General features: G+C 35.9%; 1 protein-coding gene across 1 annotated transcript; it reads right to left on the bottom strand.

The window, feature by feature from the left end:
- Positions 1-281: 281 nt before the first annotated feature.
- Positions 282-25,489, bottom strand: LOC149541546 (uncharacterized). The gene is made up of 4 exons (XM_089796764.1): positions 25,067-25,489; positions 24,778-24,850; positions 840-944; positions 282-626 (listed from the first exon to the last, which is right to left on the bottom strand). Exons 1-4 carry the CDS (start codon positions 25,238-25,240, stop codon positions 571-573), a joined length of 408 nt encoding a protein of 135 aa, XP_089652890.1. The 5' UTR covers positions 25,241-25,489; the 3' UTR covers positions 282-570.
- Between the last annotated feature and the right edge of the window lie 285 nt (positions 25,490-25,774).

Raw genomic sequence — 25,774 nt, 5'->3', positions numbered from 1 at the left:
ACAATGGATCACTGCTAGTAAAAAACTTATGTTGCAGATACTTCTTGGAAATGGATGCAAATGATAATGCTGTGAGACTGATTGTATTCTAACGAAATCCCATTTATTATCATAATAATTTGTTTCGTGGCACAATTTTGAACTATATTTATTATTTGCAAATATGTTGAAAAAATGTGTTCTCTTGTCCAAGTGGTTAAGAAATGAAAGTATTTTTTTATAGAACAATAACTTATCCATATAGATCACAAACCACTCCAATATTAGCACCTGTAACTAAATTTGCCAAAATAAATATATTCCTTGCAACAATTTCATTTGAATCAAAACCATTGTTATCAATGAAATATAAATACGGTCAAAGTTTGAAAGAGATTTTGACCATGACCAAATAGATGCCATTATCACACTCATTATAATTTTTTATTTCGTTTAGCAAAAATAATAAAACCTCTCAGCATTAATGATTATGCAGTCAGAAAATTCCATTACAGTTTGTTATATACACTCTCTGTCATACAAAACTGTGCACCCTGTAAGTGGCACTCTTTAGTTGGGAAATATCCACCATTATTCTACCATTGCATCTTCCTGACCTGAAGAACTGCCTCTTGTGTTTCCTTTACCTACGGTAAATGAAATAAATCCATTAGAATTAACAAGAGTGCAACCTTGTTTAATGCGGACCTAGTTTACGACCTAAACTACTAGGTTTCATACTTCCCATAGTATAGCATCCTTAAAATAAGCTTAAGTGCAGCTATATTAAAAAACAGAAACGTGCACATAACACTAAAAAGTAAAAGATATAGATGCAGAAACATGTTTTAAAAAGCAACCTTTGCCTTTTCCTTTCAAAATCTTCAACTTGGCTCGCTTCTTCATGTGCAACTGCAGGGAGGGCCTTGCACTTGTTTCCTGAGATTTCTCGCCTGTAGCTTCATCTGTAACAGATACAAAATATTTATTGCAAACAGAATTGCCAGAGAAAAACCGCAAAGAAATACTAAAGAAACAACTTTCGAATTATCTTAGAAGACCCATACAAGATTATTGTAGATCAATCATGAATATTTAAATATGTTCTCAGAAAGTTTTTCTGGACAAAAAATTTCCAATTCCATTACTGAGTCATAAGCCATCGGCATTCCCAATAGAGATGTCCAGTCCCCTCTTTGCACAATAATTAATTATTCATATTACTATTAATAAAATAAATATATTTTTCAACACTCTGCGCAACTATCACTTATTGCAGAATTTGAGTGATCAGTGCACCTGTGGCTTCATCTATGGCTGGAGCAGAAACTCAACTTATAGTGTAGTGGGCAAATCATCATTTCCAGGTCAAATTTGAAATCAACCAGCCTGCAACAAATTTCTGGGCACTTCTGTCAATCGCATTTATGTGCACTACGTAAAACTGATATCAGACAGCTGTACAAGATCAAAGGTGCAAGAAAAACAATTTACAAAATCAGAAATTCACCCATCAGCCACTTAGGTCGCGAACATCTACAAAAATTGAAAAATGTATTTTTTGGATGCCTACAAAAGCCACCCATACAGGATTCGGACTGGATCCTACTGTACTATGTCATACAGGCCTCCTGTGAGTTCAAAAAATCTCATAAATTCACCAGAGTATTGTCAAAGATTATTCAGATTTTTATGAATAAAATATATTATTTTGAAAATATCCAGCCTCTTAATTGGGATTCTTTCAATCTGATATTTGGAAGCATATCGGAGTTTGGATTTTAAATTCAAATCTAATCACAAAATCCATTCAGTAGCTGTATATTAAATTTATTTAAGCTAGCCCTAAGGTTTCAGCCTTGACCTTATTTGTAAGACATTACATTAGAAGATCGTGGGAATTAATACATTGTCTTTACCTATGTGCAAGGTTTCTCAATTAAGTTCACCTCATCTTGGACCAAATAGGTTTGGAGACTCATTTGGCCTTGATCAATTCGCCCAGAATGCAGCTCAAATAGTTTAGGTATGCTATATCAGTTTCCAGGGTGTACATTAGGCATCCAAGCCATACCCTGCTCAAACCCAAGAATATGCTGTCATCAAATAATATCTGGTGGGATTCAAGTTAATTCCTAACACAGATCTCACCGCAGTTTGCTTCAACACTGTTGTCCTCTATCTAGATTGTTTAAAAGAGAAGTCACTACAAGAACTCTGGTAAAATTCAATGCTTAAGGTGACTCACAATGCTTGAATTTTTTGTTGCTATACTGACTTCAGGAACAGCACCATTTTTGACTGTTACCAAATACGAGAACTATTTGCAATCACCTGGAAAGCAATTGGAGAGTTACAAGCTTGTGCAGTGACATGGGGACATGGGTGAAAGTGACATAAGTAACAAATTAAGACCCAGTTATTTGATGGGTAGTCAAATAAAAGGAACTGAACTCTCATTAACTTCCTTTTATCTTATGGTATTGGCACCATCTTAAATATGCGGATGCATCAAATAGGATCACATCTACAACTACGGAATTGTTGCCAGGTCATCATGGATGTAGGGCCACCAAATGATGCAGCCTAATTTATTAGAATGTTGTTACTTGTGTTGCTGCTGGAGACTCTTGATAAACGAATATCCACTATATTTCTTAGCTCATGCATGGCACACTAACTTGATCTAACTTTATAGGACATTGGAAAACTTAAATAGGTCGAAGATGCATTGCAAAGGCTAATGATGCATCTCCAATCACACAGAGGTGTTGTGTATGATGCATACACTTCTTGATAAAGGACAAGGTACTACTTTGACAAGCAGTGACAAAATTCATATGCACTTCCTCTCTTTGCAAACTTTTGGCCAACAAAAAATGAATTTCAAGCTAATATTTGTAAATTGTTTCAAATGAGCAGATGGAGTTAAGTTTCACAAATCAAACAAACAGCATAATAGTGATTGCCCACATTAATCCCACGAGCTTTAGAGATGTGGTTAAACAAGTTGTAGAATTCTCAAAGCCCCTAAAAAAAGTTTTTGGACTTGGTAAATAGTAAGAAATCCCTCATGGACTATTTGTCTGAAGCCATGGATAAGGCCAAGGAGGTGACAAGAAGTAGAATGCAACATAACAAAGACAAGGACATGCCATTATGGGACATAATCAATAAGAGATGGCATCATTTGAAATATTTCTCTCCATGTTTTTGGATACTATTTGAGTTCAACCTTGTTCTATAGCTCCTTGTTCAAAAATGATTATTTTGAAGTTACAGAGGACCTAATCATATGCATAAAATTTTGTTCTCAACGAACAGGCAAGCAAGAGCTTTTTCTCAAGTATTGCTAATATGCAGGGCAAGAAGGCATTCAAACGAAGTACACTCCATAAGCTTTGGATAGTCTCTCAAGGTATATATTAAGTTTGAAAACTTTTAAATCTTAATATATATATCATATCTTATCTACTTGCAAGCATACAAATCGTTTTTGAAAAAGCATTCCAAGAAATGCAAATAACACAAAAAAAGATGAATGATGTCGTTAGCTCATTCAACACAAGCTCCACTTAAAGCTAAAAACGCAAACTTATAGTTTAGAAATACTTGTAATCATAACAATAATTGTAATCATTATTTTTTTCACTTTCAATAGTAAAAATTAGTTTCTGTATTGGCAAAATCAAGTACCATTGAGCATACAGAGCCAACTGACCTCAACAAGATTGATTTAGATTCTAAGTATATTGTAAACAATGATAATTTTGTTCTCATTAAGTTGTGCAATGAACAGTTTAAGAAAGGCTGCACCTCAGAAGCTTCATTGCAGGACCTAAAACCTCGAGTGTTGCTCCCTTTACAAAAGCTAAGTTACTGCTTCAAATGCGGCTGCATATGCAGGTACAAGAACATGGTATGCGGATACATGAAAAAAATGGTGGTTTTATATATTCCCACAAGAAAATGCAAAAAAAGTAAAGAACTAAATCATTTGATAGTGCAATACTTCATCACTGACTTAAATAACTCACTATCTGTTTAAACCATTCATTTGAAAGGGTATGCAAATGTCTTGAGAGGTGTCTGAAAACTAAGCACACCTTTGAAAAGCCCAGTTCAATTTGGCCGAGAATGTACTATTTATTGTAATTATTAGCTAATTAAAAAAATAATTAATTAATTATCATTTTTCTTATACAATCAATAAAAAAAATTATAATTAATAATTATAATTAGTAGTACATTCATGGTGCTGCATAGGCACTGGGTGTATGACTTCTTTACTAAACTATGTTTGAAATTTATAATTTAAGTCCATCCAAGTGTTCTATTTGTAATTTTTTAGGGCTCAAAATTTACTGTTATTTTGTATTTACGTCGATCTCAGTATTCAACTGTTCCCCTCAGTAGAAGATGATCCCGTTGAATATGGGGACCCTATAAAACAAATAATTAAAAAGGGCAAATGTTCAGCCGACAATTTTCTCATCAACGTGGATCAAGTTAAGCATCATTAAAAATTTGTAGACAATAATACCATAAGATATTTTCTGGCATGCTGGCATAGTGAAAAGCTCATATAATCATACTCAATCAATCATTCCACAGTGAGTAAAGTGGCTCCACAGATTTAGTTTTGTCATCATACTCTTCCATTCGAGGTGGTGTGAGAAGTAACAAAAAAACCACAAATGCACACAAAAGCACAATGTCATGCTCACCAGTCAAAATGAAGGTAAGCAAATAGGCAGCTTAACAATGGCCAAGATTTTCAAGACAGGAAAACTGTTAGCTACCTCCCTCCCTTCCTTTTCGTTAATTGCATTAGGAGCGTAGCAATAAGTAGATTTTGCTAAGTTGCTGGTTCAGATTCAGGTTCGAAAATTGTTCATAAAAAAATTGGGTTGGGTTTGGATTCATTTTGGGTTCATCCATACAAGAATATATGGTTTTTGGTGTAGATATATATATATATTCACAAATGCGCAAGTAACATATAAAAACCTTTCTAATCTTTTTAGAGGTCACTTTTAGGGCTGGAGGGTCAAATAGACATAATTTATATTATTAGATTTACACAATCCATTTGTAAATAATTTGTCTTCTAGATTTGATTGTGTGCGCTTTTTTACCATCAATATTTCAGATCATACTACATGATCCATCATCAGGATGAGAAAGTGCAGGAGTAGAGATATTGATGATGGATCATGTAGTATGATCCGAAATGTTGATGGTAAAAAAATTGTAATAACCCTCCTCAAATCTGCCCTCAAAAATGCTGATGAAAGCTCAAGGAATTTCATCAAACAATTCACATGCAAGGGACGTATGACTGATATAGTATTTCAGCTAGCTTCAAATGACCTTTTTACAATTTGCATCAATGAAAATCTTGTGCTAGAAGACTACAATGGACTACACAAATGACCCAACATGAGTGTGCTACTAATTTTGACAATATTCAGTGCATATATATGATCTAAGCATGAGAAATGAACACCTACAGCCAACTGGCATTTTTACAAACAGTTGGTATGCAAACTAACTAGCTGATAAATAATAATATTAAATTGCTTAAATGACACCAGCAACTATTATCTTCTTAATTGCAATGAAAATTACAATGCTCATGAAATATGGCCAAGACTTTGGCATTTACATGGATTACAAAAATGATAATGCTGGTATAATGCACACTTACAGCTGAAAGCTTATAACACCCTAAAAAACAATACTAACAAAAGAACCTGTTTGTAGATGGTTGAAATAATTTCCTTCTATGCTGCCCCTTCTGCTTTGCTTTTTTCGAACTACTTTTTCGGCATGCTTTTTCGTACCCGCTTTTTCAGCCTGCTTTTTCGATTCCGCTTTTTGAACTGCTTTTACGGATTGCTTTTTCCGCCTGCTTTTTCGGTTCCGCTTTTTTCGGGCTGTTTTTTCGTATCTGCTTTTTTTAGACTGCTACCATGTTGAATCTCAAGACCATATCTTTCAATGGCGTTACGATTTCCAGCTTGAAGGGACTTCGTCCTTCAAACTATTGAGATATAATCTCTAGAAAAATTCTCCAATTTCTTTGATATTTCCAAGCTTGCATAAATGAGAGCTATCTTCTTCCTTTTAATCCCTTCCTCACTTGCTCCACGCTTTCGTCTTGCCAATGTGGGATAATACATGACTTTTAATATTACTTCTTTTTTTCTTTTTACAAAGTCCATGTATGTACTCAAAAGGGGGACTCTTGATTTTTATAAAGTGACTTTATGAAACATTATAATATTTAATTTAAATAGTCACTTTACCATTGTAACTTCAAACATTAAAATAATATACCAAATAAACTCGAAATCCCACATATAATAGCTCATTAGAAAGAGCCCAACAAAACGCATCTCATCCTGTCACTGAAAATTGAAGGCACTGCATCCCCCTATTGGCTTACTAAAAATAGTAAGTCTTCCTGACAACCCAACAAACGAACTCCATTTGGCCTGTAATTAAATTTGACTAGGCCAAATAACCTCAAGATCCCTTTTGAAGTCCTGTTTAGCCCTTGGGACCATACAAGAATGGGCTAACGACAACATACCTCCAAACTGGCTAAGTGGGGGACATTACAAAAGTGCACACAATCAAATCCAAAAGACAAATTATTTAGACATAATTTAGCAAAAAAGAAATTGAAAAAGTCAACGAAAGTTGTTTTTGGACCAAAGTTCCTCAAAATTCTGCCAAATTTTGTCCAGGTTCCTCCTCTATGAACCAAAGTTGCCCAAAATTCATCTAAATTCTAACCAGGTTCCCCTACGAGAATTCCCCACGAGTTTTAGTCTTTGCAGCAGGCAAAGTTTTGACCAAATGTGACAAGGACTAGACTTTTTAGTAAACCAAATTTCAAATTCCCAGCTCAGGGAGCATAATTTCTCCTTGTGGGTGCATCCTGATGTGCCGCAAGGAGCATAATTTCTCCTTGTGGATGCATCTAGATGCACAGTGATGCCAATTTGGATGCACCCACAAGGAGAAATTGCACTCCATGTGAGCATTGCCACGCACCAAGATCCAAATCTGGAGGCAGAGGGCAGGGTCCCACCCGCAAAATTTTGAAAAGAGGTTTGGGTTTGCTTGGGTTCAATAGTACAAAGACATGTAAAAAGCGTGTGTGGGTGTGTGTGTGTGTCTATATATATATATATATATATATATATAGAGAGAGAGAGAGAGAGAGAGAGAGAGAGAGAGAGAGAGAGGCACCCATTAAGATTAGAATGTCACATAGTATCATAAAAACATGTAAACAACAAAAACAGCATAAAACTGTAATCATAGCATCATGGTCATGATCATACCATCATAGCATCATATAATTCTAGTTCCACATCAAAAATTCAGAACATTTAAAATTAAATCATAACAAGTTCAAGTATCATTGTTCAAAATTCAACTAATGGATTATAAACTTATTGGTATCTTCTTCATCTGCGCTTCATTTTCAAGCTTTTTCTCTTGGCAACATGTTTGAGGTAGTCTTAGGTAGTCTTAGCCTCTTTGGTGGTCTTAGATGGTAGCAATTTTCAAGTCTCCAAGTCTGAGAATGAGTTTGAGCAATTTTGGCATGCTGGAAAGTAACATTTGTGTAAGGGTGTGGAGCAAGTGCTTGAGCTAAGTCTCTCAAGAATATAGAATTGAAACCAAGTGATTTGCAAGGAAATGAGTTAGAATCATTAGAAATTCCTTGATCCAAGTTCAACTTGGCCACGAAAATCTAGGACAGGTTGTGGGAGATAACATTCTTGAAGGCATGCTGAATCTTGAAATTTGACTGAGTAAAAGAATTTTCTAAAAACTCCGAAAATCTATAATTTGCATTTTAACTCCTATGAAGCTAAGAATTGTCTCAAACATCTGACAGATTTTATACCAAAATAACAAGTCTCTGACTCCGCAAGGGCAGTTCGACTCGTGACCCAGCTCGATCATGACCAAGAACCAGTTCAAACTTTGCTTTGTCCAACAGCCAATATATAGGCAAACTAGACATCCTAGTTAATTTATTTACTTTGTAGCATATTTGAACTTTTATTATTATGAACATGTTATATTTTTAATCACCAAATAGCAGTGAACCTGAACACCAAACCCATATTCAAACTAGAAAAAACAGTACACCTGCCTGTAGAAACAATGATAGATGTCTAAAAAACAATGTAACATGATAATGTGGACAGAGAAACCACATAAAAGATTGAAAAAACCAATCATATTTTGTCTTTAAAATTTGACGAGCAGTTTTTGAAATACCGAATATATCAATGAGTTGACATATTTTTGTTCTCTACAGCTTCTGTTGTGACTTGCAAGGCTAAAAGACTTAAGAAAATCCACTTTTGCATATCTCTCTTGAGACACCAGAATAAATAATCTTATAAGACCAGAACAATAAAATCATCAATGTTCAATTAGTATCAATAGCTAAAGAAATTTAACTAACGTGTAACCATCAAAGGACCTCTCACCCACATTTCACATTCAACAATGTTCTCTTCATGTCCTTTCTAATCAACACAAAAACATTAAAGTATACAGCACAATTTTATATTTAGTTCACAAAACATTAAACACTAAACACTCACCAAATAAAAGGTCTATGTTACTGGCATTACCTATAGAAAGTTTAGATAATGGGCAAATTCCCATGTTCTGCAGTTTTCCGGAGATAGGGACAGAGGGACATGTTGTGGGGTTTTCACAACATCACCCTGTTGCAAATGGGGGGCCCCTCTTTTTGCTTTAACAAGAGTCGCTGTCTTAAGTGGTTTTAGTTGGCAACATTCTGAAGTCTCCAAGTCCGAAGGCAAGCTTGAGCAATTTTGGCTTGCTGGGACGGGTTTGTGTGAGGGTTTTCATGTCCTTTTTTGAGGTATTTCCATGGCCTAAATCCTAGTGGAGAGGTAGAGTTTTAGTCTAAGTGAAAAAGGTTTACATGCTTGGTAGATGGGAGAACTTTGGAAAGTGGTTGAAATCCTTTGCTCAGAAGATTTCCCCCATGGAAATCCTCTAACTCCAGGATTTCCACTAGCTACAATTTTCTACCCAAAATCTCAAGATTTTGCCTTAGGACAAAGGGATGAGGTGCAAATTTGGTTGTGAGAGATCCTTGCTAAGGTAGCAAATTGATTGATACAATGTTAAAAGATGGAGAGAAGGAAAATGGTAATTTTCCTGAGGATAACTATCAGTCGTGTGTTGTGAAAATCCTCTGCCCAAAGGATTCCCACCATGGAAATTCTCTCTAGCGGATTCCCACCGTCGAAATCCTCCCAACCCAAAATTCCAAACCCTCTAAGGTGCTGAAATTGGGTCTAAAGAATGAATGCAACATCAAGAGGGAAAATGGAGCAAGTAATTGTCATGGAGAGGTCAAAATGGGATAAGTTTCAGTAGAAATCATTGAGCCAAAGAATTCCCACCACCTTTATTCTCTCAAACCTAAATTTCCCACTTTCACTTTGCGCCAAAATGGATTTCAGGCAAGTGTTAAAGGTGAGGAATGTTGAGTTGAAGAGAAATTGATTGGCAACAATGAAGTTTTAGAAAGATGTTAAGGCAATGAAGCACTAAGTTAACTTAGTAGAAATACTCTAAGCTTAGGATTTCCACTCATGCATTCCTCCCATGTCAAGAATTCCACCCCCTCCATTTTTTAATTCTAATCAAGGGTTGGAGATGAAGGATGCTACTTGAGAAGAGATTTAGTGATAACAAGATAAAGGTTTGAAACTAGGTTGCATGGGCACACGTACCCACACCCCTAGGACCCGTACCCATGTACCCAAGTACCTGAAGTACCAAGTACTCTGTAGAGAGCATCATAGCTGTGGAACATGATTAAGATTTCATCTTTTTGTCGCAATTTTTTGTTTGTATCATCTTGTTGTTTGTCTAGCTTAATTCAATATATAATCAGTTTGAAACTTTAATACAATACTGATTAACAGTAAACAATATCACTGTTCAGGTCAGTAGTTTATCGTTTACAATATGCTATTATGATCTTCTTCATGTTTAAATTCTGCCTTCTCTGTTTGCATCTAAACATTTATCATATAATAATTACCAGCATACTGCAAATCTAAAACTGAAAACAATACATTACATCTGCAAACTTTACCACTGTTCTAGTTTTGAAAAACCATTGTTTAGATTTTCAGATTTTTTATAAATATTAAATTAAATTAAATAAATTTTTGATGTACCCAAGTACCCCAGTCCCCATGTAACCTTGGTTTGAAATAATTAAGGGCCCGTTTGGTTATGGGAATAGGAAACTGAGAATAGGAATGGGGAATAGGATTAGGAATAGAAATGAAGAATAAGAACTGAAAAAAATAATCAAGAATAGGGGTAGGAATAGAGATAGGAAAAGAAATAGGATTTTTATTCTAGACTTCATTTGGTTTTAGAAGACCTGTGAAATCATCTGATTTGGAAGGGGCAAATGGTGATGAAACCAGAACAGGAAGAATGGCAGATCTGTGTTGAAGCAGACCAAATTGATCTTCAGACCATCAAAAACGCTACCATTGATGGCTCACAAATTTTGCAGATACAGATTTTCTGGTGGCTCACAAATTATTTTAAGATTTTTTCATCACAGATTTGCAGATACAATCTAGACGCTCAAAAGATGAAGAATTTGATGAACTCGGAGGCTGGAAACCAGAGTCCTCTGTGTAGCAATCTAAGGAGATTGTGACGGAAAATAGCTGTCAAAAAAATACCAAAATAAATCCATACATACAGACTCCCTGAGCTTGAATTCCGAATGGAAATGCATGCCCACAAATGAACAGATCTTTGGACAGCACCAAAAACAAATGAACAGACACAAACATGACAAATTCGAACCCAAACGAGACAAATCATAATCTCTGTAACAAGGGGGAAGAGTGTAACGGACTTCTTGAGTTGGGAACACAAATCATGGAAATCTCACCTGTGACTCTGAAACCAAACTTTGATTTGATTCGGCTCAATATTAGAAAGTATAGGGTACTCTAAGTATGAGTTGTGCCCTTCTAACATACTTGCCAGGGTCATCCTTCCCCAAGAGCCATCAACAAGAAAACACTCCCTTCTGAATAACACCGACCAAGGTTCGAAACTGACCAAGGTATTAATCAAAAGTCTCTGTACAATTATTTAGGCAATAGAGTGCAACGGACTTCAAAAATTTATCAAATAAGAAAAAGTTAAAATAAGAATAGGAATAGTTATTCCAATAACAAGTATTTTTTAAAATGGGCACATGCTCATTTTGGGGCCAAATTGGGAATATGAATTCTAATTCTCAATTCCTATTTGACGCACCAAATAGAGAATTAAAAATAAATTCTTATTCTCAATTCTACTTTGACAGACCAAACAGAGAATTGAAAATAAATTTCAATTCTCCATTCCTACTCCAATCAAATTCCAGCAAACAAACGGGCCTAAAGGAAAAGGATAAATTGTGTTTGGTGGAAATCCTCTCTGCAAAGTATTTCCACCACATTAATCCTCTCAAACCAAAATTCCCCCAATTTTACTTTGTGCCAAAATTGACTCTGAACAAATTTTAGAGGCCAAGAATGATGAGTTGAGGCGAAATTGATTGATAATAAGGTAAGTGTTGGGAATTGTTGAAAGGGAAGCTAAATTATGTTTGGAGGAAATCCTCTAACCAAAGGATTCCCATCGTGGAAATCCTCTCTAATCCTCCCAACTTTGAAAAATGTCCCCTTTTCCCTTTAGCCTTATTTTCCTCATGCAAAATGAAAGACAAATCAAATGGATAGATTGAAGAGTTGTAGAAGAAAGGAATTTTAGAAGAAAGGAATTTTAAGAACCAAGTGATTGAAATTGGGATGAATTACTTTAACGTGCTTGGTAGAAATCCTCTTTTACTAGAGGATTCCCACTGTGGAAATGCTCTTGCCCTAGGATTTCTACCCAAGAACTTTTTCTTCTAAGACTCTAGAAATACTGGAGATATTGATCATTTCAAGAAGATAGAAAAAACGCTTAGTCTTGAATAAGGGAAATCCATTTTGCTCATTATTAATGTGATTTATTTTCAGATTTCTTTCGCGAACTTAATGAAGCTTCCTTTTTTGTTTTGCAAGAAGAAAGATGGAGATGATGTCAAGGCTGAGCTTAAGACTTCAAGAGGACAAACAAGTAAGATGCTACAAGAAGATGGCTCAAGCCAGGGGACTTAAGTGAGAAGGAAAGATTCATCTTCAAGCTATCAACCCGCAATTCAAATTAAAATCAAGAGGAAGTTCAAGAAAGCACAAAAGATCCAGCTAAATGAGAACACATTCAAGTAGAATCAAGTTCATGGGTTCATGAAGACGCAAGTGATTCAAGTTAAATCCATGAGGAAACTTCAAAGGATGGAGAAAAACTAAAATGATGAGAGACACTTTCTAAAAATCAAGCAAGAAATATTTGCAATATTAACAAACACCTTCTATAAGGCAAGACTCCAAGCACAGGATAAGGATGATGAGGTGGCAATTGTTCGTCTCCTCCAATAAGAAATTTTCAATTTCAAGCACAAACACAAACAATCACAAAATGCCAAGTGTTCAATTTTCCCATTGGTTGAAATATCATTAAAATGGAACAAAACTCACATCGACAAGGCACAAGGGGACACATTTTCAAGACATTTCCTATAGGACCGAAAATTGGGGACAGTAGTATAGAAGCATACATACATATATGAAATTTTTAAAATTATTCACATATTATATGTTTTCTTATGTTTTATATAACTTTCGATGACAACATTTATGGTGAACTCATAAAATGTCTTGTCTAAGACACAAAATAAGCCTCCAACTCCAACAATTTGATGCATGCATGAAACATGGATTCAGCTTAGAGGCAGAATGATATATAAGTTGATGTCACACCCCACTTGGATTTGTTTCTGATTTGTTGTCTTAAAAATAGCATTATGTGTTCGTTTTAAAATGTTCCACAACAGTCTGGGGATATGGATGCTGATGATGGCAAAGGGACGGATTTCTGAGATGTCTCCTAGAGGCACAAAAAATAGGGTATGTGTCTTGAACACTTTGTTGCATGCATGAAAAATAGATTCAAATGTGTGTCATCATAAACCATTACTTATTGTCAAACTCCACTGGCATTTGTTACTGCTTTGTTGTCTTAAGAGAAACATTGACTTGAGTTGGTTTTAAAATCTTCCACGACATTTTCAAAATGGGGGTAGGGGTGGCAAGGGATGCATTACCGAGATGTTTTCTAGAAGGTCTAAAACAAGTGATGTGTCCTTGTATAACATAGGATGGCGTTGGCTAATCTCTAGACGAAATGCACCAAAGACAACAAAAAAAAGTCAAACATGATTCTTTTTCAGATTCAGGAAAACACAACAAAAAAAATTCAAAAATTTTGTTGTTTTCGATCACAAAATATACATATCATGAAGATCAAATACTGAAAATTTCAAAACATTTCATTGTGTTTTTGTTTTTTTGAAATTTAGTCAATGGTGCAATTTGTAGGGAGGATAGCCGCGTCCAAATTATATATCTAATGGATGCTTCCTGTGTTTAGTCCTTCCAAATAGCCGGCTAGAATTTTCATGAGAACTTTCACAGTACAATCCCCTAAACTCAAGAAGGCGTATCATAAGCTACAAACTTATTATTAAATATTGAAAACGCAAGACTTGATAAAGTTCACAATACGCACCTTTGCATTGGATTCTCATAAACTATTTTTGTCAAAAAGCATATTTGATGTGCTACATGGTAGTGAAAAAATTATTTACTTTGTAAAATGAAATTGGTCCTTAATGTATTACATATGCATTAATCTTTTGGTAACTATTACTAGCTCTGTAAACAATGTGTGATGTGGGTGCGTGAAAATCAGGTCTTTACATGGTATTTATGAAATTTGCTAAATTGTAGTTTTAGTAAAAGTGAAGTGCACATTATATTTGGTATATGAATTCATGTTTATCTCTCTCTCTCTCTCACACACACGCATTTTTTATGTTATTTTTACATAGTTACAGATTATGCATTTCAGTATGTAATTGATTATCTCAGATTTTTATATATATACATAATAAAAAGGGCTATTGAGACTCTTAATTATAATTACTGAAGTCATATCCCCGAAGGGGCATGACTCTATGTGGCCAATGGCCATGTAGAGGCATGTCCATTCGGGGACATGACCAATCTCCCACTTATATATACATGCCGATCACTGACTGAAAGAGGTATCAATTACAAAGGTAATATCTTCTCTTCAGCAGCGATCGGTGTTTAAACTCTGGACTATAATTCAAGACTGCAAATATTCATTGACATTAGAGTACATACAAACTACACTATAAAAGATATACCAGAATTCTATATAAAAGATATACTCAGAAATCTATATCAAAACTTTTTCAATGCAGGTCTGTATAATTATAGATTAGAAATAAGTATTTGTGTGCTAGAAAATGTGACCTGTTGAGAGCATGAATCAACAAGCAAACATTAGTTCAAATCAAAACATGTAACAAGAATTCATCAAAATGAAGGAAAACTAAACTAATGCTTGCTTGAGTTTTGCAACTCAAAGCAGCCAACAAATCAAGTCTTCCGACCACTTCTACAACTCAACAAAGGCACCCATGAGAGGCCTTGCTGGTGTGTTAAGATGGAGGGTATGTTTGGTGTGCTCTCCCAAACACAACAATGGAATGAATCTCTTGAGTGAATGTGCAAATGTGAGTGATGATGCAATATGAACCTAAACTATATGAGATGAAGAATACTTCAAGAAATGGCTATGGAGAAAGCCATAGGTGAAAGCATTCGATGATGAAAATATGAAATGCAACAAAGAAACTAACTAGATATGCAAGCTAAACTAAGATGTAAATGAAATGGAGAAGAGAAAATGCATGTAAACTAGATCAATAATGCAAATGCAAAGCTAAACCAGCTACCAAATGGTTAGTATTCACCTAAAAATCTCTATGAAAACTCAAATTACAATGAAAACCCTAGCATGAAAGCTCAAAACTCAAAATGGCATGGTAACAATGCAATAATGGGAGATGCCAATGCTTGAGACAAGGCCTCTATTTACAGGCTCAAGAGAGGGCTTGGTGAGGTGGCATCCATGTAGATGCCACATAAGGTGACATGCAAGCCATGCAAATGGTCAAGAATTCAAAATTTGCTCACACAACTTGAGAAGAAGAGTGGGAGACAAGAGTGAAAAGGGGAGTGTGTAGGCATGTCATCTCACACATGTGTGAGCACACTCTTAGGCTAATGAGGGGGATTAGGGAGATGATTAGGAATGATTAAGTGGGATTAGAGAAGAAGTAGACTTAAGAGGATGAAAATGATGGTTATAGGCTAAGCTCTAGATTAGGTTTAAGATTAAATTAAATGAAATTTAATTTAATCATGAGTTTAGAAGAATTAATATGATATGAGGATTAAATAAACAAAATTTATTTAAAAAAGCGGATGATGAAGGATCATGTGTTAAATTAATTTAACACATTAAGACTAGGAGTATTTAAATTAAATTCAAATACTTAGGAGAATGAATTCATTTAATTAAAATAATTTAATTAAATAACTAGAAGAATGTGAGCAATATAATTAATTAATTAATAATTAATTACAATGTCACGGGCAATATTAAAATTAATTAATAGTGTTTAAGGACAATTTTAAGCATCTACATTTTGCCCCTCTTTGATGTGATGTCGGAACGGCATCATATCAAAGAAAAGAAAATATAGGTTGCCCCAAAGAAGGTGGGAGTCCCATGGCGACGATAGAGGAGGGTGCCCCCTCGTGAAAATTGCGCAAAAAATAAATTTTGGGCAATTTTCACGAAAAAAGTCTTAAAAAAGAAGAAAAAGGAGAGAAAACGGAAATAAATGACAATATGTGCATGACTTGCAGGTGAACAAGGAACGTACATGGCTCAAGGAAGACATGGGCTCAAACAGGGTCCGCGAGGGGGCCTATATAAGCTTGCGAGGGGCCCAACAAAAGTCATTGTCACACCACGAGTAAAGCATCCAAAGCAAACATGGAACCCATTGATCGATTGCAGCTTGATGAGCGCGTTCGGGAGTACCAGCAAGCAGCCGAGATGGGCCCACCAGTAAGTCATCTGATCCTCTTTGTATTTTGGTAGACTAGGCTAGATTAGGCACATTTAATATGCCATAAATGCACTGAAAATGAGGTTCGAATGGAGACGACAGTCTCCACCCTATCGTCTACACAAATGGCAAAGCGACGATCTCAGCATTCGCAGAGACGACAAGATCCATCCTATTGATACAAAGACAACAGGGTTCATCTTGTCGTCTTCGTGGATGGCAAAAAGGGTTTGGGGCTAGTGGAGACGACGGAGAATAGCTCGTCGTCTCCACAGACGACATAAATTTGTCATCTCCGTGGATCAACGTCTACGCTGATCTATGCATATCAGCATTTGCACAGATTGTGAAAAATCAAAGGAGGCCAAGGAAGATGCCCCGTGCTAGGGACATCATAGGCTAGAAAGACTAACTCTCTGCATGTCTACGCTGCAGGAGGACACGGTGATGTTTAGGTCGAGGAAGCACTATCCTCCGACCATGGCGATACAAGAGAGACTCAGAGACGCGGATTGGGGACACATGCGACTATGCGGCCTAGAGCACGTACACGAGTGGCCGGATCTGAGGGCTCATTCAACGCAGCTATCGTCTCTCATAGAGCGATGGCACACGCCTACAGGGAGCTTTCATCTGCTGACAAGGGAGGCTACAGTCACACTCCTGAATGTGGGGCGGATCTTGCGAGTGCCGATCAGAGGCGCATACCCAGAGTATGTACTGGAGGATTTTGATCCGTTCCTGAGAGAGTGCTTTGGTAGACGGCGACAGCAATTACCCATCCAGCGATCGTGGTTGTCGTGGAGGGGCACACTAGAGCAGAGGCTACCGAGGCTGGCAGTATACCTAGCCTCACTGATATAGCGGATGCTGCCAAATCATGCAGGACACAGGTGGCTAATTGGTTGGGCACGAGTGCTAAGCACCCTGCTACAAGAGGAGGGGCGATCTACTGCTGGGGAAAGACGATCCTGGCCGAGCTATATCACGATTTTTGCACATGTGTGCATATCAGACCCAGCACACTATAGGACCAGGACTAATGCTACTGATGGTTTGGTCATGGGAGCATATTAGGGTCACACGGCCTATCACTCGGTGGGAGACCAGGCAGCCTGGGGAGCCATTCGCCTGCAGATACCGACCTCTCATCCAGTATACATCGACGAAGTCTATGGGGTTCTGGCGTCGGTGTATAGATGAGATCATCATGTTCGAGTGGAATCCCTATGATGGGGTAGAGTAGTGGGGGCAGACACTGGCAACAGGTGGCGAGGATGACACGAAGGATCAAATGTACCTCCCGTACACACAAACTGACTGCTGGATCATTGGCCAATCCATGCATGTGATCATGTGCTACATGCCCTCTTGAGTGCGACAGCAGTTTGGAAGGACACAGGACACAATTTCAAACAGATTCTTATATCCTATGCAGAGTTGTCAGAAACTCCTTTGTCCCTCCTTGGGCGCGCGTATCCCCGTATCCAATTTGGAAACGTATCCAATACTGCTCGGATACACATCGAATATTGTACCCATGTCTGCCTAATAAACTTAATTTTCCAACCATTAAAAATACTATGGGATTTGTTTTTTTTTAAGATTTAATGTAGTTCTTCCTTTAACGTTAAAAAAATATATATTAAAGCATTTTTTTTTTAAATTAGTATTAAAATAAACCTCCACTGGATGAGAAAGACAAATAAAATGTTTTTTCTATTTCAGCAACTCGTTTTTGGGTTATCTTCTAATGCAACTCTACTGTGTTTACAAATTGTAAAGCATGAAATTAACTTATCAATATTTATGTAGCATTTATGTGTCAATATTACTTTTGAAGTAATGAAAATCTCCTACAATAACTTAGAAAACTATGTTAAATATATGTATATGTACTATTTATTAATGTTGTGTCCAGTCGTATCCATATTGAGTGTTAAAATAAATGGCTGTATCCATACCCAATACCGTTCCCGTATTTGTATCCGTATCCGTATCCGTGCAACTTTGATCCTATGGTGTCACGAGAGTATGGACGACTGTGGGGACACGGGACTACCGTACGATTGGCCCGTGCTTCTTGGTTGGCGATGGCAGCAATGCCATGGGTGCACGGTCAAGATAGGGGAGACGCAAGTATGACACCGGCATATGCATAGTGGTGGGTAGCCCATCAGCGAGTCAAACTTACAGTGCCAGGGGCACCTCCATCGGCAAAGCAGGCACGGAGTGACGGAGACGGAGCAGGGGACGGTGGGCAGGCAGCTATGATGCCACCACCAGCACAGGGGGCACAGGAGGGACCGCGCAGGCGCAGAGCCTAAGCGAGGAGAGGGCCAGGGCCAGGGCCAGCACAAGGGCCACCACAGATAGCACCCTAAGCACAGGCACAAGCACAACCCCAAGCACCACCGCAAGCACCTCTGCAAGTACCACCACAAGCACCTCTACAGGGACAGGTACAGGGAGAGGACCCAGACATGGTCAGAGCCGAGAGGAACAGCTTGCGGACAGAGGTAGCTCGCCTCCAGGTAGAGCTACAGGTTTAGAGGGCTAGGGGGAACAGTGCGCAGGAGGCTTTGGCAACCTTGCAGGCACGAGCGGATGCAGGAGAGTTCGCGAACATGGAGATCCATGCAAACACGGAGGAGCTAGAGGAGCTAACAATGCATATGGGGGAGATGCCAATGCTTGAGACAAGGCCTCTATTTATAGGCTCAAGAGAGGGCTTGGTGAGGTGGCATCCATGTAGATGCCACATAAGGTGACATGCAAGCCATGCAAATGGTCAAGAATTCAAAGTTACTTGAGAAGAAGAGTGGGAGACGAGTGCAAAGGGGAGTGTGTAGGCATGCCATCTCACACATGTGTGAGCACACTCTTAGGCTAATGAGGGAGATTAGGGAGATGATTAGGAATGATTAAGTGGGATTAGAGAAGAAGTAGAATTAAGAGGATGAAAATGATGGTTATAGGCTAGGCTCTAAGTTAGGTTTAAGATTTAATTTAATCATGGGTTTAGAGGAATTAATAGGATGTGAGGATTAAATAAACAAAATTTATTTTAAAAAAGAGATGATGGAGGATCATGCGTTAAATTAATTTAACACATTAAGGCTAGGAGTATTTAAATTAAATTTAAATACTTAAGAGAATGAACTCATTTAATTAAAATATTTTAATTAAATAACTAGAAGAATGTGAGCAATATAATTAATTAATTAATAATTAATTACAATGTCACGGGCAATATTAAAATTAATTAATATAGTGTTTAGGGACAATTTTAAGCATCTACAGTATTACCCATCTCTATCAAGGATCCTCTTACATTTATATGGTATTAGAGCCACACTAATAGAGAAATTCAGTCAGTCATATAACAGATTTAAATTTATCTTCAATCTAAAACGATGGTGAATCATGTAAGATAGGAAGACAGATTTGAAGGAGCCTCCAACTATGCATCATAGAAAATACAAGCAATGATTATTCTAAGAGAAATGGAATTAGAAGGATACATAAAGGAAAATAAATCTATGCCAGAAAATTATCCGAAAAGACATAACAATAAAGCTATGAAGATCATTATAGATTCGGTTAAAGATCATATCCTCCCATCTACATCAAGCCTTAAATCAGCTTATGAGATGTTTTCCACTATTAAGAATACCTTCAAAATTAATAACAACAGTAGATTGTTAACATTAAAACAAGATCTACTATACATCAAAATGATCAATGGAGAATCAATTACATCTTATTTCCTAAGAATCTCAAAGTTAAAAGATCAACTTGCAACTATTGGAAGTCAAGTGGATGACAAAGAAATTTGCATTATAGCACTAAAAGGACTACCCTTATCTTGGGAAAGTTTTATTCGTGGACTAAGCTCACAACCTAAACTTCCTAAATTTGAACAACTTAAAAACAAATGTACTCAAGAAAAGTCAATTAATTTCAAGAAATTACTTTAAATCAAGAGGGAGATATTCAAGCTCTTCAAGTTAATACCAACAATAAAGGAAAGAAAGGTAAATTCAAATGAAAAAGAAAGGAATTCAACAAAACATATATGAAAAGAGATTGGTCAAAAGTACAATGCTTCAAATGTGACAAATTTGCTCACACTCACTTTTGTCCAGAACGAAAGAAAATAAAAGCAGCTCTAGCAGAAGTCAAAGATGAAAAAGATGAAAACTTTGCATTCTACTTAGCACTCTCGAGTGAACTAAACTCTAACAAAAATACTTGGATTATAGAAAGTGGAGCATCTTGTCATATCACAGGCTTTAGAGATAAATTTGAAACCTTTGAAGATTACTCCTCTAAAGAAGTAACTATCAGGGATAATTCTACATACTCGGTAAAAGGTATTGGCTTGTGTTTAATTCAAATAAATTCAAGTATCACTCTTCAACTAAAGAATGTTTTGTTTGTACCTAGTATAAAGCGAAATTTTGTCTCCATCTCGGGCCTTGCAAACCAAGGGTATCGTATCACATTCCAAAAAGATAAAGTATTATCCTAGCCAAAGAACTCCAACATTAAGAATGCTATATCCATCGAATTTAGAGATGGAAGTTTGTACAAACTTTGTAACCATCAAAATCTAGCCCTGAATCATGAAATCTAAAACACGAATGACATCTAGCAGAGAAGACTAGTTCATCTTCATTTTTGTGCTTTATCATCCACAGAAAAAATAGTAACAAGGTTACCTAGTTTAAAACCTAATCATTCCAATATTTGCAAAGGATGTGCCTTAGGTAAAAACACAAACAGATCGTCCTTCTCCAAAAGTGAACACAAATCTAAATCTGTACTTTAACTCATTCATACTGATCTATGTGGTCCAATATTTGTACCTTCCCTAAACGAATGTCTCTACTATGTGAATTTTATAGATGACTATTCTAGGAAAACTTGGATTTACTTCCTTAAACAAAAAGAATCAACCAAAGTGTTATCCACATTCAAAGAATTTAAAGCACTAGATAAAAATCACTCTAAATAGAAAATCAAAACCCTAAAATCGGATAATGAGGGTGAGTACATTTTATAAACCTTTAAAGATTTTTGCATCTCTGTTAGGATTAAGGGGGAGTTTTCTGTACCATATAATCCTCAACAGAATGGAGTTGAAGAAAGGAAAAACAGATCTATTATTGAATCAGCCAGAGCTATGATACATGATCAAAATCTTCACACCTCCTTCTGGGCTGAAGCCTTTAACACTGCAATTTATATCCAAAATAGATGTCCTCTCTTAACATTGGAAAATACAACTCCTGAAGAAGTATTTACAAGCAACAAACCAGATTTGAGCCAACTCGGAATATTTGGGTGCCTTGTATATATTCACACTTCTAAAGAAAGAGAATTAAATTAGATCCATCAGGAAACAAGGGCATATTCATTAGATACAGTGAAACATCCAAAGGTTACAAGATCTATGTCCCTAGACAAAGAACTATTGAAATCAGCAGAGATGTAAAATTCGAAGAAGACGTTGCTTTTAATGTCTCTAAGAACATTGATGAACCATACTCGAAACCTACTATTGAACTAGATGAGAACCTTCCAGTAGAGAATGAGAGGGAGATTGATACTAGAAATCTTGCATCTCCTAATCCAAATTTAGAAAATAATGAAAATCCTAACAATAAAAAGAGACCACTTTGGGCAAGAAAAATGATAGAAGAAAATCAAATAGAACCTGATGAAGTAGTCGGAGAAAACAAGAGAACAAGGAACCATTCATGCTATGTAGCACTATTCTCTGAACTCATCAAAACAAAGCCTGCAAATGTTGAAGAAGCATTATCATGCCATCCTTGGAGAGATGCAATGATTGAAGAAAATCAATCCATATTAAAAAATAATGTGTGGGATGTTGTACCCAGACCCAAAGATAAATCAGTTCTTTCTAAATGGCTATTCAAAATCAAGCATGTACTAGAGGGTAGCATTGAAAAATACAAAGCCAGATTTGTAGCTCGCGGATTCTCCCAAAAACTAAAAGAATAGATTATGAAGAAATTTTTGCTCTAGTCACCCTGCACACCTCTGTCAGAACCATTATAACTATTGCAGCTACCAAAAGGTGGAAGATATACGAAATGGATGTCAAAATTGCATTTCTAAATGGTGAAATTGAAGAAGTATACATCGAACAACCTGAAGGATTTATCACTCATGACAAAAATTCTCATGTATGTAAACTGAAGAAAGCAAAATATGGTCTTAAACAAGCTCCTAGGACATGGTACGAAAGAATAGACAGCTACCTCTCAAAATTAGGGTATTCCAAAAATGAAGTTGATCCTAACATATATTTCAAAATAGTTGAAGGTGATATGATTATTCTTGTACTATATGTTGATGATTTACTAATAGCAGGTGAAGAACATCTCATAGCAAAATGCAAACAAGAACTAACTGCAGAATTCGACATGAAATAGGGCTTCCTCATTACTTCCTAGGTCTAGAAGTCTGGCAAAAGGAGAACTACATCTTCCTAAATCAAGAAAAATAAATTATTGACATCCTAACTAAGTTTGAAATGATGAATTGTAAACCCCTAACTACTCATATGGAAGCAAATCTACATAAACTAAAGAATGGCGGATTTGAATTTGAATCTATTGATCCTACTTACTAGAGGCAAATTATTGAGTCGTCGATGTACTTGGTAAACGCTCGCTCTGATATCTATTATGCAACTAATGCCTTAAGTCAATTCAAGTGTGAACCAAAAAAGATACATCTTATGGCAGCCAAGCACATTTTACGATACTTATGAGGTACAATTGGTATGGGTCTCAAATATGATCAAGTTGAAATTAATCGTCCTGGATATTCAAATTTTGATTGGTTGGGCAACTCTACTGATCGTAAGAGTACTACAAGATGTCGTTTCATTCTCAGTTTAGCAATGATCTCTTGGTTTAGCAAAAGACAATCATCAGTCGCCTTAAGCTCAACTGAAGCAGAATACATAGCTTCTTCCATGGGAGCTAAACAAGCAATATGGTTAAGAAAATTGCTACTTGGATTAGTCAAGAAACCCTTGAAGCCTACAATCATCCATTGCAATAATCGAAGTTGTATCAAGCTTTCAATGAATCTAGTTTTTCACAATCGATTTAAGCATATTGAAATGCCTTATCATTATATTAGAGATATGGTAGATCGAGATGTTCTCAAGCTAGAATACATAAGTACAAATGAACGAACAGCAAATGTATTTACCAAACCTCTTGCCAAGCCCAAATTGGAATATTTTAGAGACAAACTTGGTATGATTAAATTGTAAATTGTGAACATTGAAATCAAGTTTTAGTTTTTTTCTTTTATTTATGTATATTTAGTGTTATATGCTACTATCTTATGGTTGCATCAAATATGTAATGAAAGGTGACAATCTTTCATTGACATATATATTCAGAAGGTAACCATTGTAAGGTGACAATCTTACAAGTGGTAGACCTGTTATCTTGACAAAATAGTGTTGTTATTCCAAATAACTAGTAGTCTTGATAACAAACGTATTATGATCAGACTTCATTGAGTTGTTGTCCCAGTGTGTCGAAAATCATAATACTTGTCATGATAGAGTTCATGACATTGTGATTTTGGTCATCAAATGAAATACTCTTGATCATTGGATCTAAGTATTGTGAATCTGATAACCTATTCTCTTGATAGATATCATTAAAGATGATACCCGTGCACATGTCAAGAGAATATGAGAAACCTTCGTGTTTCACTTATTGCTAAGAGGGAGTGTTGAAGTGTAGCTTCTGTAGAAGTGAAGTACACATTATATTTGGTATATGAATTCGAGTCTATCACAGATATATATATATATATATATATATATATATATATAGTTACTGATTATGCATTTTAGTATTTAATTGATTATCACAGAATATATATATTATAAAATGGCTATCGAGACTCTCGACTTGGTTCAGGTTTAACTTAATTATAATTACTAGTGTCATATCCCTGAAGGGACATCACTCCATGGCCAATGGCCATGTAGATACATGTCCATTCGGGGACATGACCACTCTAGCACTCATATATACATGCCAATCAATGACTGAAAGAGATATCAATTACAAAGGCAATATCTTCTCTTCAGCAGTGATCGGTGTTTAAACTATGAACTACAATTTAAGACTGCAGAATATTCCTTGACATTAGAGTACATACAAACTACAGTATAAAAGATATATCAGAGATATACTCAGAAATCAATATCAATCTCTATATCAATTTCTATATTAGAAATCGGTGTTACCTATCTCTATCAGGGATCCTCTTACATCTACAAAATTCAACCTCAATAAAATTCATAATGCATATCGTTGCATTGGATTTATAAATATATGAAGTTTATAAAATAATTTGGTTATATGAGACTCAGAATACTAATGCTTTAGTTGAAGTTTATGATGTGTAGTCCTTAAAGAACACCAGTAGGCATATCTTTAAAGATAATTTTTGAAACCGATTTTCTTGTTTCACCTCATATCTCATTTCGATGGGAACAGGCTCACCTTTTTTGTCCACAGACATCATCTGGATATCTTCCATGCTCACCAGCCCATTCTCCAGGGCTTTCTTTTGTTCCTGCAATTGATTTTAAAAAAGAAAAGAAAAAAAAACAAGTTTTAGTCTTCCATAAATAATAACATTCTAGGGAACAAATAAAACAGAAGAAAACTCCGATTTTGTTGAACTTCTTTCGTTCTTCAAATTATGAAAAGTCTAGAGCTTACAGAACTGTAACTGATAATTTTTCAGAGCAACAAAATAAGATTAAATTTTCAAAGAAATTAAGAGTACCAGACGCCATTTCTTGAGCAATTTTCTCTTTTGTTTGCCGGAGAGAGAAGAAGGAGGTGGGACAAGCTTGAGCTTCTTGGTGGAGGGATCGCCTCTTCTCTTCCTGTTCTGCTCTGATTTCCTAGACCGCTCCTCTTGTCGATAGTTGCGCACCGGCGCATTGAATTTTGCCATTGTTACTAGTTTCACACAAACTAACAGGAGATAAAGGCTCTTGATTTTACAATCTTCAGTTTTGACATTAGGGTTTTTAAAGGGTTCGATTGGATTTGGGGTTTTATTTGGGATTAGAATCGTTTGGAAAATTTGAATCTGAAAGGCCAAAAAAAGTTAGGGTTTCTGATTGAAATTTTTTAATGGTATATTCGAGTGTGAAGTGGGGAGTGATCCAATCGTAATAATGCATGGTTCATTAAAAGCTTTTTGGTAAAAGGATTAAAACTATCAGTTGCCCGCTTTGTACATTGCAATTTGATTTTTATTATATGTTTTGTATAATTTAAAAATTAGATCATTACATATATTCTTAAAATATTTTTAAATATAAAAAATTATTAATAAAATATAATATGTCTATTGAAAATTTTGACACTTAAATTTGTTAAATAACAAATTTTGATTCCAATAATATATGAAAGGTTGTTTAAGATTACATTGGATATTATTAAAAATGCAATTTTTGTTACTATATAAAAGTCAAAATAGATT

The sequence above is a fragment of the Cupressus sempervirens genome, chromosome 8 (genome assembly GCF_028749045.1).
Source record: "Cupressus sempervirens isolate cs-2001-9-10 chromosome 8, ASM2874904v1, whole genome shotgun sequence".
Lineage (NCBI taxonomy): Eukaryota > Viridiplantae > Streptophyta > Pinopsida > Cupressales > Cupressaceae > Cupressus > Cupressus sempervirens.
The sequence above is the reverse complement of the archived record's forward strand: the minus strand, read 5'-3'. Positions and strand labels throughout refer to the sequence as shown.

Excerpts from the sequence above, each read along its gene's own strand:
- LOC149541546 (XM_089796764.1), bottom strand. The coding sequence starts at position 25,240 with ATGGCAAAATTCAATGCGCCGGTGCGCAACTATCGACAAGAGGAGCGG. Across the intron at positions 945-24,777 it reads GATGTCTGTGGACAAAAAAG|ATGAAGCTACAGGCGAGAAA; the intron begins GTGAGCCTGTTC and ends TATCTGTTACAG. Across the intron at positions 627-839 it reads TTTGAAAGGAAAAGGCAAAG|GTAAAGGAAACACAAGAGGC; the intron begins GTTGCTTTTTAA and ends CATTTACCGTAG.